Source organism: Typopeltis vanoorti, chromosome 17 (assembly GCF_054136105.1).
Source record: "Typopeltis vanoorti isolate ZY-2024b chromosome 17, IOZ_Tvanoo_1.0, whole genome shotgun sequence".
Taxonomy (NCBI): Eukaryota; Metazoa; Arthropoda; class Arachnida; order Uropygi; family Thelyphonidae; genus Typopeltis; species Typopeltis vanoorti.
Genome location: NC_143565.1, coordinates 52,106,728 through 52,120,144, shown reverse-complemented (window position 1 = coordinate 52,120,144; position 13,417 = coordinate 52,106,728). Strand labels below are relative to the sequence as shown.

Genomic DNA, 13,417 nt, shown 5'->3' with positions numbered 1-13,417 from the left:
GCTGCTGACTAGAAGATGCTTAGGTTTATTGGCTGGAGGGAAAGTGGTGAAACTGTGTCAGTGTGATAAGTGCAAAAGCACTCATGAAAACACTTGTAGAAGAGAGTAATAAGAGAGAAACAATACACAAATGCGATAGTGACTGGAGTATGTCTATGAGAGAAGGACAACCAATTAACTGGATTGTACACTAATAAAGAATAAAGCATTTCCAAAAAGTTTTTTTTTATGTACCACCCCAACAACATTCTAAGGTGGAGCACATCTGGAATTAATAGTGTTAGAAGTTGTAGAAGAGATTTCTTGAGCAGAAAACAACACCCGTTTTTTGAGGATAGAGGAAGCTACAGACAACATGTCCATTTTGCTATGAGAGGCTAGAGGATTTCAGTCAGTCCAAGGAGAAATACACTGGCTGGTTTCTAGAAATTGAGAACAAAGAAAAAAAAACATAATAATTCAAAAACTGTATGATATAAGATGTGAAAGAAACACCCAGAAATATTGTAAATAATTTAATTCATTAACAAATGGGAACATGAAGACAATGGTCAAAAACAAGAGGTCAAAATGAGATTGTCAAAAGTGCAGCAATACAGCACTCACAACAATGTTTCATACTGTTTATGTTATTGTGTCCAGGAGTTCAGATGGTAATAACAACCACTGCTCCTGCAAAGCTCTCCTATGTCCTTCAAGGTTTTGAGATAGGATGAGGGGGGGGGAAACAGCAACATCTATCTATATGTTAAACATATCTATCCCAGATATGCTCAACAGGATTAAAGTCAGGAGAATTGGCTGGCCAGTCCATATGTACGATAGTCTCTTCTTGAAAATGTTGGTCCACAAACTTCGTCATGTAGGATAAATGTCTTCTATCACACCTGTATAAGGATGAACATAGGGGTCCAGAAGTTTATCTCTGTAAGTTCCAGCATTCATGGTTTTGTTAGGAAGCGCATACAAGTTGATGATCCACCCAACGAGATGCATCTTCAAACCATTACACCATGTCCACCTTAAGTGTCCTTTCATGGATATTAGGGAGAGGATATGTGTCCCTGGTTCTCTCCAGAGTAGAGCATTTGGTATTGCTTTGTAGAGCAACAGAGACTTGTCTGTATACAACCAGTTGATGCGAAGACTGGCCCATTTCAAACATTTTCTCCAGTGGCAAGGGGGACAGGGACATGCACACTACTGTTCACCTAATACACAGACCATGTTACTGACGCTTTCTGTGCACAGGAAGCAGATACTAATGTATCTGAAGCCGTTCCTGTAGCTAATGCAAAGTAAGATCATAGCCGATTCAGGGTAGTACTCCTATTTTGAAGAGAACATAACAAAAAATATCAGTCACCCACTGCAGCTGTAGCCCATGGCTTCCTTCACTGTATCTCTGGAAAGCTATTTGTGACTGCTGCAATTGGTTCCACAATCTGCAAACCAATGAGAGTGCATACAACCATCTAGCCACCCCTGCCTGACTTCATCAGTTAAACGATGTCTTGCAGTCATATCCAAGAATTCTGCTATCACAAATTGTCTTGTTCTCACATTGAAGACACAAAATGGAAAGACACTGCAAAACACCTGTTTTCATGCTGTGGCTCATTTGCATGTACTTCTGATCTTCTTATCTTCCGTAGTCCTAAATGGACCATTGGGTCATTCATGGCTGGTAGGTGATATTCTTTGTTAGCCTTCTCCAATCATTTCAGTCTCTTGTTCTTGATGTCAGTTGAGAAAGGGAGGAATTTGTCCATTTTTTGATGTTATCAGTCTATTTTAATCGAGGTTGGCCCCTAACCCTTGATCCCGGAACGATTCCTTCTAGCGTTTGCTTTGGAATGCCATTAGTCCTTTCCACATGTACTTCTGATAGCACCCACTTATTGTATACAATAATTAGACTCAACATCACTTTTTATATAACATACTTGACTTTCACATGTTTTCCCCCTCCCAATTTATAGTAATTTTTGTCTTTTTTCCCTTAATTTATAGAAACCAGCATAAAATCCTAAAGTCAGAGGAATAAAATGAGAGGTAGGGGGCAAGGTGGAGGAACTTATCTAGTTATGAAACCTGAAACTATGTATAAAAGCTTACCTCATCTTTAGCTTGAAAAAGATATTCAGCACCATTAGAAAGTCTGGAAGAAAAGGTAAAAAAATTTTTCTCTCTCTTTCAAATTATAGGCAGGGTTCATTTTCAATTTTTTTCTTTTAAACATTATTTTAAGAAAATAATTTAAATATGCATATTTCAAGGACTTGACATTAAAGACAGCTAATATGTTAAAGAATTTATCCCCCCTTACTTTAGTCTGAAAACATGTTTTCTTTTAGTATAATCAATAGCAACTTCCACACTACCACCACGTAGTTTCACTGGAGACTCATTGCGATAGTAGGTCTCTGGTTCCTAAAAGTAAAATAATTTCATATATGACAAAGTAAGCTAACAATATTAAAATAAGTAAGAATTGTGAAATTTGAATATAGAGTGTTATGACATTATTATATATTACTAAACTGATTCAGATGATTATAGAATGTCAAAAGAAACAATCAGTGAGCGAGTTTTTATCAACATTCATAATTTTTTAACATCAAAATATTTTAAATTAAAGATACCAAGAAATTATATACTTGGTTTAATCCTTTATCCAAGTATAAGCAAAAAAGTTTGCGCCTGAACTATTTTCAGGACTGAGGCAATGCATGTAAAGAAGCTCATGACTTCACATCACTTGCCTTAGTATCCCATAATGCAAAGCACATCTCCTTACAGACATGTATGATGCTATGCATTATGGGAAGGGCCATCATCCAGACCGGTTTCGGCCTTTATTGAGGTTTCATCAGTAGGAGCCAGACCAGTCCACAAGGAGATGTGCTTTGCATTATGGGAAAGTAAGGTTAGTGATGTGAAATCATGAGCTTCTTTATATGAGTTGCCCCAGTCCTGAAAATAGTTCAGGCATAAACTTTTTTGCTTACACTTGGATACAGAATTAAACCAAGTATATAATTTTCTTAACAGTAAAAAGTGCCTTAGAAGACAGAAATATAACACCTGATAATATTGGAGTCTTGACATTTAACAGACTGATTTGGAGGAAAATTGTAGATAGGAAGTTAGCAATGATGTAAATTTTTGATGTAGTACTATCATATCCTGTACACCCCTTGAGGGTATATATCAGGAATTTGATGATATAATTTCTTGGTATCTTTAATTTATAGTATAACCAAGTGAAAAAACTTTCAACAACTTTCTCTAATCCAGAGTATTTTAATAATAAGGTGTGACAAATTTTGACAACTCATATATGAAATGATGAGTTCTGCACGACTTACCCTTAGTATCACTAAGGGTAAGTTGTGGGTAGTGACCCCTCCCATAATGCATAGCATTATACATGTCTGCACATCTCAGGAGATGTGCTTTGCATTATGGGATACTAAAGCAAGTGATGTGAAGTCATATCACCTTTAACACGAGTTGCCCCAGTCCTGAAAATACTTCAGGTGCAAACTTTGTTTGCTTACTTACACTTGGATAAAGGATTAAACCAAGTATATAATTTCTTGGTATCTTTAATTTATAATTGAAGTTTCATCTATGTCACCTGAATAGCCTTCACCCTAGAATCCAATTTACAATGGAAAAGGAAACTAATAATAGTCTGGCCTTTCTAGACACCTTGGTCACCAGCCTTTTTCATTATATAGAAAACTCACTCACACAGGCAGATACACATTCACAAATTTTCCCATCACCCCTCACTCTTAGCAATATGATGTCATAAAAACACTAACCCATAGAGCTTATAGCCTTTGTTTCAATGAGACTTCTCTTGAAACAGAACGCAATCATATATATATACCACACTTTTCTATCTAATGGTTACAGTTCCCACAATATCAAAAAAAAATAATCAGTCCTTTTCCCTGTCTGAAGCAAATCAGAAAAAATATCCAGAATCTTAAAGAAATACAATCTTTGCACTTTCGAGCCCTAATTAAAACTAGCTACCCTTATCTGCTGCACTAAAGACAAATTCTCTCCCCCCTCAGTTCTAGGTGTATACAGAGTTCCTTGTTCCTGCAAATTGGCCTACTAACGACAGACAGTAAAATCAGCTACCATCTGAAGTGAAGAACAAAAAATACATCTGTAGTCATGACTATGGTCAATCTGGCTTTGCAGGTCATGCTTTGGATACAGCTCACAGAATCAATTGGAAGAACACCATCATGCTCCATCACAGTAAATTTAGAAGAGAATGAAGTTTTTAGAATCTGCTGCTGCTCTTAAAAATCAGCCTAATTTAAATAAATATGGTTGCATAAACCTTCCCAAAATATGGGAAACGTTAATACTTCAAGATCATAGTTTTCTAGGTCACTGGCAGGTGTCCATAGAGGGAGTCTCACTTAGTTAGGCCTCTTGTCATTAGTTTATGTGTGTTATGCCTCATTTTGTACTCCTTGATATCTCTGTAACTGAAATGAAATGCTGCAAGCATTAAATACTATTTTTAATCCTATTAAACTTTTATTATGACTTAAGTGTGGGCACAAAATCTTATAAACCAGTTCAAAATTCAAAGCATTTTAAGATCTCTTAAAGGTTCTTGCAGAAAGGCTTATAATAGATCATAATGTGAAAAGCTGAGATTTTGAAGAATGAGTACTGTAGTGATTGCTAGCAATCCAAGAGATAAGTCAGGACTCACTGCACATACCTCTGCAGTAAACACAAAATGGACTGGTCTATGATTTTAATGACTTATCTTGAAAATGACTTCCTGTCTTATTATCATTTCATGAAATTAAAGTAGTATGAATGCATGGCAGCCTGAACAGAAACCAGGGTCTCGTTTCGTTTGAGTTTTGGAAATTACTTATATGGCTTTGTAGTGTGCTGGATCTATGTTATGCCAACCACATATGATCTATGAAAAACAACAAAGTGCATGGCAACAGATTCATCATGTGTTGAAACTGTTAAGTGTTAAAAAAAATCTTATCATTTTTTATAAGTTTTAGATATTTTTATGTTTGTGATTTCTGTTTTTTACACACAGATTTAACCTGATGTCATTAAAAAAAGGGAAACAGGTAGGTGTTTAGTTTAAATAAGTGAAAGAATTATGTCTTGATACACTGGTTTTCCTCATGAAAAAATTACTTCAAAACTAAATCTTTATTCACCACAACTTGTAGGCAAAACTTGAACATATAAAATTTGATTTAATCTTTACTCTACCAACTATAAGCAACTGAAAGAAAATTTCAGGCTTCTACATGGAATGGATTAGTTCACATGCTGGGAAATATTGATATCATATTTAATAATTAGATGAAAAATCACATTTAATATCAAACGATATTTTTACTAATTTCTCACCTGTTTATAATGTTTCTGATCCTTATAGAAGAATAATAAATTGCCACGCAACACAATATACAGTTTGTCCCAAGAGCTGAAATATAAATTGATATTTATATAAAAAATGCAGTTTATCAAAACCAAATGTCATACCTGATAAAATACTTTAGAAATTTTCAACACACATGAAATCAAGAAGAATCTATTTTACCGGTTAGTGGCTTTTTTAGTTGTTGACTCCCAGTCATGTTTCCTCACTATTGCACCTTCAAACTGAACTTCTTCTTCAGGAGAAGCTACTGTTGGACTTGGTTTTTCTGTGTACATGAAAAAAAAAAAAAAAAAAAAAAAAAAAGAAGTCTTTATTATTATTATTTTATTTCCAACTGTTTTTTCTTTGGCAAGATAAAGCTTTAATATCATGATATAAATTTCAGACAGATTAATTCTGAATTCCTTGAACATAATACTGATTCATATTATTAATTATATGGCAAACTCAGTGATCAAAGAAATAGATTCTTAAAGTGTTACATTCAATTTCTTTAAAAGCATCAAGTGATTGAATTTGTTATGACAGTTGACAACAAACTAGAAGTAGCAATACTGACAATAAAAACAAGTATATTTCAACAGCATTCTTTGACTCACGTGTAACATAATTTTGAATTGTTTTACCTAATTTGTTCACTAAGATGTTCAAATGAAATGAAAATTTATGACTAGAGTTTTAGATTCTAAATACCAAATTTAGATTCCATCTGGTCAGCCATACTTGAGGTATTATATCATGTACAGATGGAACAAAACAAATTTAATATGTTGTAATGAATTTTGTAAAATACAACTAAAATCATTGAAAAAATAAAATAAAGAAATATACATACTATAACTAAATTATACTTACACATAACTGTTTTGAAAGTTATATTTACAGAATTTATAAATAAATTTGGGTTTTAGGAATTTTCTAATGCTACAAATTATACTAATGTAAAGACAACAGTCAAATATTTGATACAATGGCAGCTCCTTGAGGACTCTTGGCATTCAATGTTCAACCAAGCTGTATGGCAAAACCAGCTTTTATAATGTGATATGTACTATTGGTGTCATATTATTGTGCAGAGTCTATTGAAATCTCTAATATGATGTGGTCAGCAATAGTACTATAAGGTACTCTGCTACCTCTCAAAATTGATATTTCAAAAAATGATTGATGTATCCTTTCATAGACACTTTCAACTTGTAGCAGTTAAATATATTTTTCAACTGAAAAAATTACAATGTTATAATAGAATTCTGAAGACTCAAGTTTTAGAACTTGATTTTGCAGCTCATTTTTGTTTTTTATTGTGCATCAAATTAAAAAATTATATCTTCTACATATGAAATTAAAGAGATCATTCTTTCAAGAAAAAAAAATGTATTATTTATGTTTACTACATGAGTAATTTTCTTACTGGCAAAAATTGTTTAATATTTTTTTAAAATAATAATTGTTTAATAATTTAAAAATAGATTATGTAAAAGTGGTGATTTTTATCTGTTTTTATTGGATTTTTCCCTTAGAAAATTAGTGTAGATTTTTATGGTTTTAATGTATTTAGTGTTTTATAACATATTTTTGTTATATATTGCGATAATAAATATAGTTTAACATGCCAAAAATGCACACGAAACATAACTCTAAGAAGAGCAGCAAAGTCGAGAACAAGAAGGCTTGCTCTGCTAAGGAAGTTACTGAAAATGAATTAATCTCCAAAATAAAATAGCCAAATTAAAGCAGGTTATCAGAGAGACAACACAGGAATTACAGAAAGTCGAGAGGTGTTTAAATGAACATAGAGAGGAAAGAAAATTAAGCAGCAAAATAAGAAACAAAGCACGGAATCAGGCAAGTCAGTAAGTAACATTGTTATTTACTGACTTACCTTTTTGTAAAAAGAAGGATGTTATATGGTATGTTATGACTACCATAAAACATATTGTAGATGAGTGAGTTATAACTTCGAGTTTCCAAGAGCAAAAATTAAAATCTAACACAAACTGTTCAAAAACAGAAAAGAAAAGTAAATGGGATAGTAATTGTAGTAGGTACTAATGACTTAACTAGTGATAAGTTCAGTATGAGAGAGAGAGAGGACATGAAAGGGTTGATGGAAGAAGCAAGAGTAAAGAATGAGAAAGTGAAAATAGTAAGTATATTACCTAGATATGATAAAAATGAATTAAGAAGAAGGGCTATGATGGCAAACAATTCGATGCATAGGCTGTATAGAAGGAATGGATGCAAGTTTTTGGATGTGTGGAGTGAGTTTGAGGGAAAATTAGATTTGTAGAGGGATGGCTTACACCTGCGTTTGATATCAGGAGTCTTGAAAAACTAATAACTGGCATGAGACCTAACATAGTCAGGAAAATTAAATTAGAATTGGAGGAATGGTGAGAATATGAGTGTAAATTTTGAAAACCAAAATTGTGCTAATGATGGGAATGGGCATTATCATGGAAATTATTACAAGGAGAGAATGATTTTGACTTTGTGTTCATTAGGTTCGAGAACCATCAAACATGTGCAAAGATGCCTGTGTGACAGACTACCGACAAGAGCATACAAAAGAACATGCAGGGAACTTATTGTGTCTGTACATGAATGCTAGGAGTATCAGAAACAAGGAGCAGAGTTTGTTGCCTTGGTCAATATGTTGGGACCTCAAATTGTAGGCATTAGCAAGACCTGGCTATCAGAATCAGACATACTAACTGGTCTTGATGGAAGTTCTGACACTTCAGGAGCAAACTTTGTTTGCTTACACTTGTATAAAGGATTAAACCAAATATATAATTACTAACTGGTATTGAGTGTAAAGAGTACAGCATTTTTAGAAAGGATAGGAGAGGAGGGGAAGTGCTGCTAATGATATCATATGACTTGAATCCTGTTAATGATGAGACCTGTGATTATAATACTAGTAATGGTATTTCACGTGTAAGTGAATTTGATGTCATCTGGTGTGACGTGGAATCTAACAAGATCAATTACATAGTGGAGTGTTGTTACAGACCTGGTGGATTGGTTACTAGTGGTGAAGAAATGCATCAATAGAGATAGAGAGATGATGGGTGAAAAAAGAGTAATCATAATGGGAGATTTTAACTGTCCAAATATGGATTGGGTAGAAGTAAAATTTTATGAGAAGAATAAAACTGAATTTATCAAGCTGTTGTGATACAACTTCCTCAAGCAGCATGTGACAGAAGGTGTTTAAGTTAAAGACAATAATTCTACCTCCAGTTAGTGACAGTGATCATGCAGTAATCGCTTGGGAAGTGGTTTATGTTTATGAATGTTCCATTCAGAAAAGGTTGCATGCTGAACTACAAAGCAGGAAATATTCAGTTATTTGCTGATGATGCAAAATTAGGTAGAGTAATAATTAATCAAGGCTATGTGGAGAGCTTACAGGATGATTTAAATAGGCTGTCAGTAGGGCAAAAGTTAATGGGCGTCAATTTAATGTCGAGAAATGTAAAGTTATGCATTTTGGATAAATAGATTACAAGCCTTGTATCACATTCATTACTCTGTACTCCAGGAAATAGATGAACCTAGAGATATAGGGGTAATAGACAGAGAGCTAAAGTTTAGAAGACATATTGCTAAGGTATCCCATAAGATTACTTTGGCTATTGAAGAACACATTAACAAGTAGAGATAAGGAACTAGCCATTCCCCTTTATAAGGTCTTGATACACCCACACCTGGATTACTGTGCTCAAGTCTAGTCCCCTGGGTTATTTGGGAATGATGAATCAGTGGAGAGGATTCAGAGGCGAATGACCAATATCGTGAGTGGCCTGTGGAATGTTTCCTATGAGGATAGATTGAAGGTGTGTGGATTGCAGAAGTTGGTTGAGAGGAGAAAGAGGGGTAATCATAGGAACATTTAAGTTGCTTAAAGGGTTTTATAGGATAGATGCAGGGGAAATGTTTCAGCACTTGGCTAGAGGGACCAAAATAAGGAGTCATTCCTGGAAGTTAAATAAAGGTGTGGTTAGTAGGGATGCGAGAACTAAATTTTTGGCTTGGAGAGTGGTGAATGAGTGAAATGGGTTGCCAGAGTCAGATGCGAGTGCTTTGTCTGTTAATGGGTGCAAGGAGATGTATGATAGATGTGGAAAGATTGAGTCTCCCGTGTTGAGTCTCTGGACCCCATGGAAGTGCCAATATAATAATAATAATATTGAGTTCATCGAAATGGTATAGACTGCTGGATGGGAAGAATATCGACCGTGCATGGGAAGCATTTAAAAAATACTTATATGACATATCAGAATGTGTCCTGAGAGTCGGAAGAATAAATAGGGTAGGAGTCAAATACATGGGTAATCTTATTAAGCATACGTATGAAACGGATGATGTGGAAGGAATACCGCGTGGTGAAAAAGGATGATGTCTGTTATGAAAATTACAAGCAGCAGGCTAGAATAGTCACAACTGTTCTACTGAAATCTAAGACTGAGTATGAAAAGAAATTGTCTTTGCGAGCTACAGACAACCCATAAGAATTCTATCTATATGCTGTAAGTAAAAGAGAAAATGAACATGAAAGAATAACTCTTCTGAATGCAGATGGTGTGAGAATGACAGATGCAGAAGAGGCTATTCAACTAATGAGTGCCCATTTTGCTAAAAGCTATCAACCTGGTGTATGTAACATTCACTGCTACCTCTTCACTGAATAAAGAAACTCAGGTATATGAAGTATTAGAGCTGTTGCACAAATTGAATAACAATTCAGAAGTAGGGACTGATGGAGTATCTGCACGGGTGTTAAAAGGGTGTTCAGCTGAACCGCTATTCCTTTGAGCAGGCTACATATTTTGAGTCTCAGAACAGGGAAGATTCTGCAGGAGAGGAAAGAATGTATGGTAATCTCATTCCACGAGGGTGGTGCAAAGACTGATGTATCCAACTATCAACCAATCAGTATCTCAGGAGAGGCATTGAAGATTTTCAAAATTGGTTAGGGCTTGCATTCAGAAATGGGTTGACAGAGAATATACTTTGCAATGAACAGCATGGGTATACTAAGGGAAGGTCATGTTTTAGCAACTTGCTCACATTATATAATAATGTTACCATAGAATTAGACAAGGGGAATAGATATACCATGATACTTTTGGATTTTGCTAAGGCTTTTGACAGAATACAGCATGGTAGACTATTGCATAAATTGGAGGATATGGGTTTGGATTATAAAATATTAGCATGGATAAGAGGATGCTGACTGACAGATATCAAAAAGTGGTATATATGGGATGTGAGTCTGCAAGATTTAAGGCAACTAGTGGTGTACCCCAAGGATCAGTTCTTGGTTATTCATTCTGTACATTAATGATATTGGGAACATCATCAGCAAATAGATACAGCTATTTGCTGATGATGCAAAGATAGTAGGGTAATCAGGAATGATGCTGATATGCAATACTTGCAGAATGATTTGAATAGGCTGGAATTGTGGGCATGGGGAAATGGGTGTCAGTTCACTGTCAGTAAATGCAAAGTCATGCACTTCAGCATGATTAGATATCCAATGTCATATTATATTGGTGGGATTATGCTAGAAAAAACTGATCAGGCTAGGGATCTTAGAAAGTTGGTAGACAGGAAGTTGAAGTTCAGGGGCAATGTGGCAAAGATTGGAAATACAACTCAAAAGATAATAGCAATGCTGAAATGAACTTTCATATGTAGAGAAGCCATTTTGCCTCTTTTCAAGGCCTTGATAAGACCTCACTTGATCAACATATTTTGCACTGGACTGGACTGGTCTCTGTTGTGATTCTGATACAGCGGAGAGAGAGTGCAAAGGAAAGTGTTAGGAATGGTATCAGGATTGTGGAATACTGATTATGAGGACAGATAGAGAATTTGTAGACTACAGAGACTAGCAAACAGGAGAAAGAGGGGAGATATGAATGAGACTTAGAAATTTCTGAAAGGGTCATACAAGATTACAGTTGATAGAATTTTTCATTTTATGGAGAGTTGGGAAAGGACAGGAGGGTATCCTTGGAAGCTGAGAATGAATGACTTTAAGAAGGGGACAAGGGCTAGATTTTTCTCTCATAGGGTGGTGCATGATTGGAATGGATTGCCATTGGATGTTGTGTGTGCAAGCAGTGTGAATGAATTCAAGAATAAGTATGATAGCTGGTGCGTGTAGTATATGGCCTTCCTCGATGAGTCCCTGACTCTCTGGAGGTCTGTCTTAATAATAATAATAATATGAAAACTTTTACGTTATGAGTTTAAATGTAAGCATACTGCATCCAGAGAAGTATGAATCCTGAAAAGTTAGAATGCTGTATGAAAAGCACTGCATTTGATCAGGTTATCAATACTTCGAATCTAAATCCAAACACTATCATGGCCAGCAACAAATTTTGAATATGTTCTTAAGACATTCTTATGCAAGAAAATGGTTGCTGAGGGAAGATCTGTAAAAGCAATATTTAATAATTATGATAAAATTTTTTTGGTAATTTGAACCAGCTATGCTAGAGGAGGATGAACATAGACAATGAAGAGAAGGAAATTAAAGGCACATACTAAACTAGCCAAAAAACATGGTTTCTCTAACATGAATTCTGTATATCTCTATAAGGCTACAGCAAATTGTTTTTAAGGGAAAAAACTATATTTCTGCTACAGTGATGACTTTCCATATCTCAAGACTGACAATGAACCAACTTGCTTAGGTTTAGATGACAAAGAAAGACATCAAGATTTTTTAAAGATTATAGGTTTTCCAATTCATCATGCAGTCTTTAGGTCTGCAAGTTTCAATATTTCAAATTGGTGAAAATAGATGTAGTCTACTACACAAACAAATATATCCTTCTCATCTACTTGCTCACTTTTCTTGCTTTATCTTGAGGTGTATCTATAGTTATTACACAAGTGTGTAATATCTATAGTTATTACACAAGTGTTCCTATTGGTGATCATTAAGGTTTATTAATGATCACCAATAGGAACATGGTTTATTAAGGGTGCAAATTAAACCCATAATAAACTATGTATGTGTGTGGAATAAACAGCATCAGAAATGTATTGAACCAATGTTTATATACCTTTGTTTTAAATTTCACCTTCAAATCAACAATGAATTTTGAACTCAGATATGAGGTGATGTGCTGCAGATATGGCATATGAGAATAACTGCAACATGTATAAATAAATCTACCTATTTATGTAGATAGATTGTAATATAAAATTATTTATATATAGTAAACATTAATAATTAATATTACTAAGTTAATGCAACAAAACTATCAACAAACCAATGCATGCAGGTCCAATCACAGTTGTTGATGTAATACAAAATACATGTCAGCACACTTTTTTTTAAAGACTATGCCAGGTAACTGGGTGAAATGTAGTTGGAGAAAGATGGGAAAGAGAAATGAACTCTGCAAGTTGAGTAGGCATATTTAATGAATTCAGTTTTTTGCTGAGTATTCAGGTGTTTGCTGATAACACAGAACTGAGGAGGAGGACAACAATTAATAAAGGTGATCTAGAGAACCTGTAGGATGATTTAAATAAATTGGCAATGTGAGGCAAGGATAACGATTATCATTTTAATGTGGTAAAATGTAAGTTTATAACTTTGGATTGAAAATATTATGCACTGCATATTACACTGATGATACGTGACTGATGAAACTAAGGATTTGGGAACAGAGGCAGACAGAGTTGAATTTCAGTGAAATGATGCCAATGGAAGTACCTACTGAAAAGAAAAAGAAGAGACAGACCATCTAAGGCAAAGTAGTTGGATCGGTAATCATTCTCTCACACTCATTCACTTTTGAACTGTATCAAAAAATGTTAGGAAACTTTTTTGGTTCAAAATTAATTTGAGATGCTCCACCAATTTTTGGTGGATCATCTCAAATGTGACAGTAGTATTCTAAGGTTGGGTGGACTTATATA

General features: G+C 34.6%; 1 protein-coding gene across 4 annotated transcripts in view; it reads right to left on the bottom strand.

Annotated features, from left to right (window-relative positions):
• LOC150097387 (spectrin beta chain-like) overlaps window positions 1-13,417 on the bottom strand; it is a 795,721-nt gene that overhangs the window by 10,368 nt on the left and 771,936 nt on the right. For all 4 annotated transcript variants that reach the window (XM_090407783.1, XM_090407784.1, XM_090407785.1 and 1 more), the window contains 4 exons: window positions 5,621-5,726; window positions 5,428-5,503; window positions 2,330-2,433; window positions 2,119-2,161 (listed from right to left, as the gene is read on the bottom strand). In XM_090407783.1, the coding sequence (XP_090263909.1) occupies window positions 2,119-2,161; window positions 2,330-2,433; window positions 5,428-5,503; window positions 5,621-5,726 (329 nt within the window). The remainder of the gene's footprint in view (window positions 1-2,118; window positions 2,162-2,329; window positions 2,434-5,427; window positions 5,504-5,620; window positions 5,727-13,417) is intronic.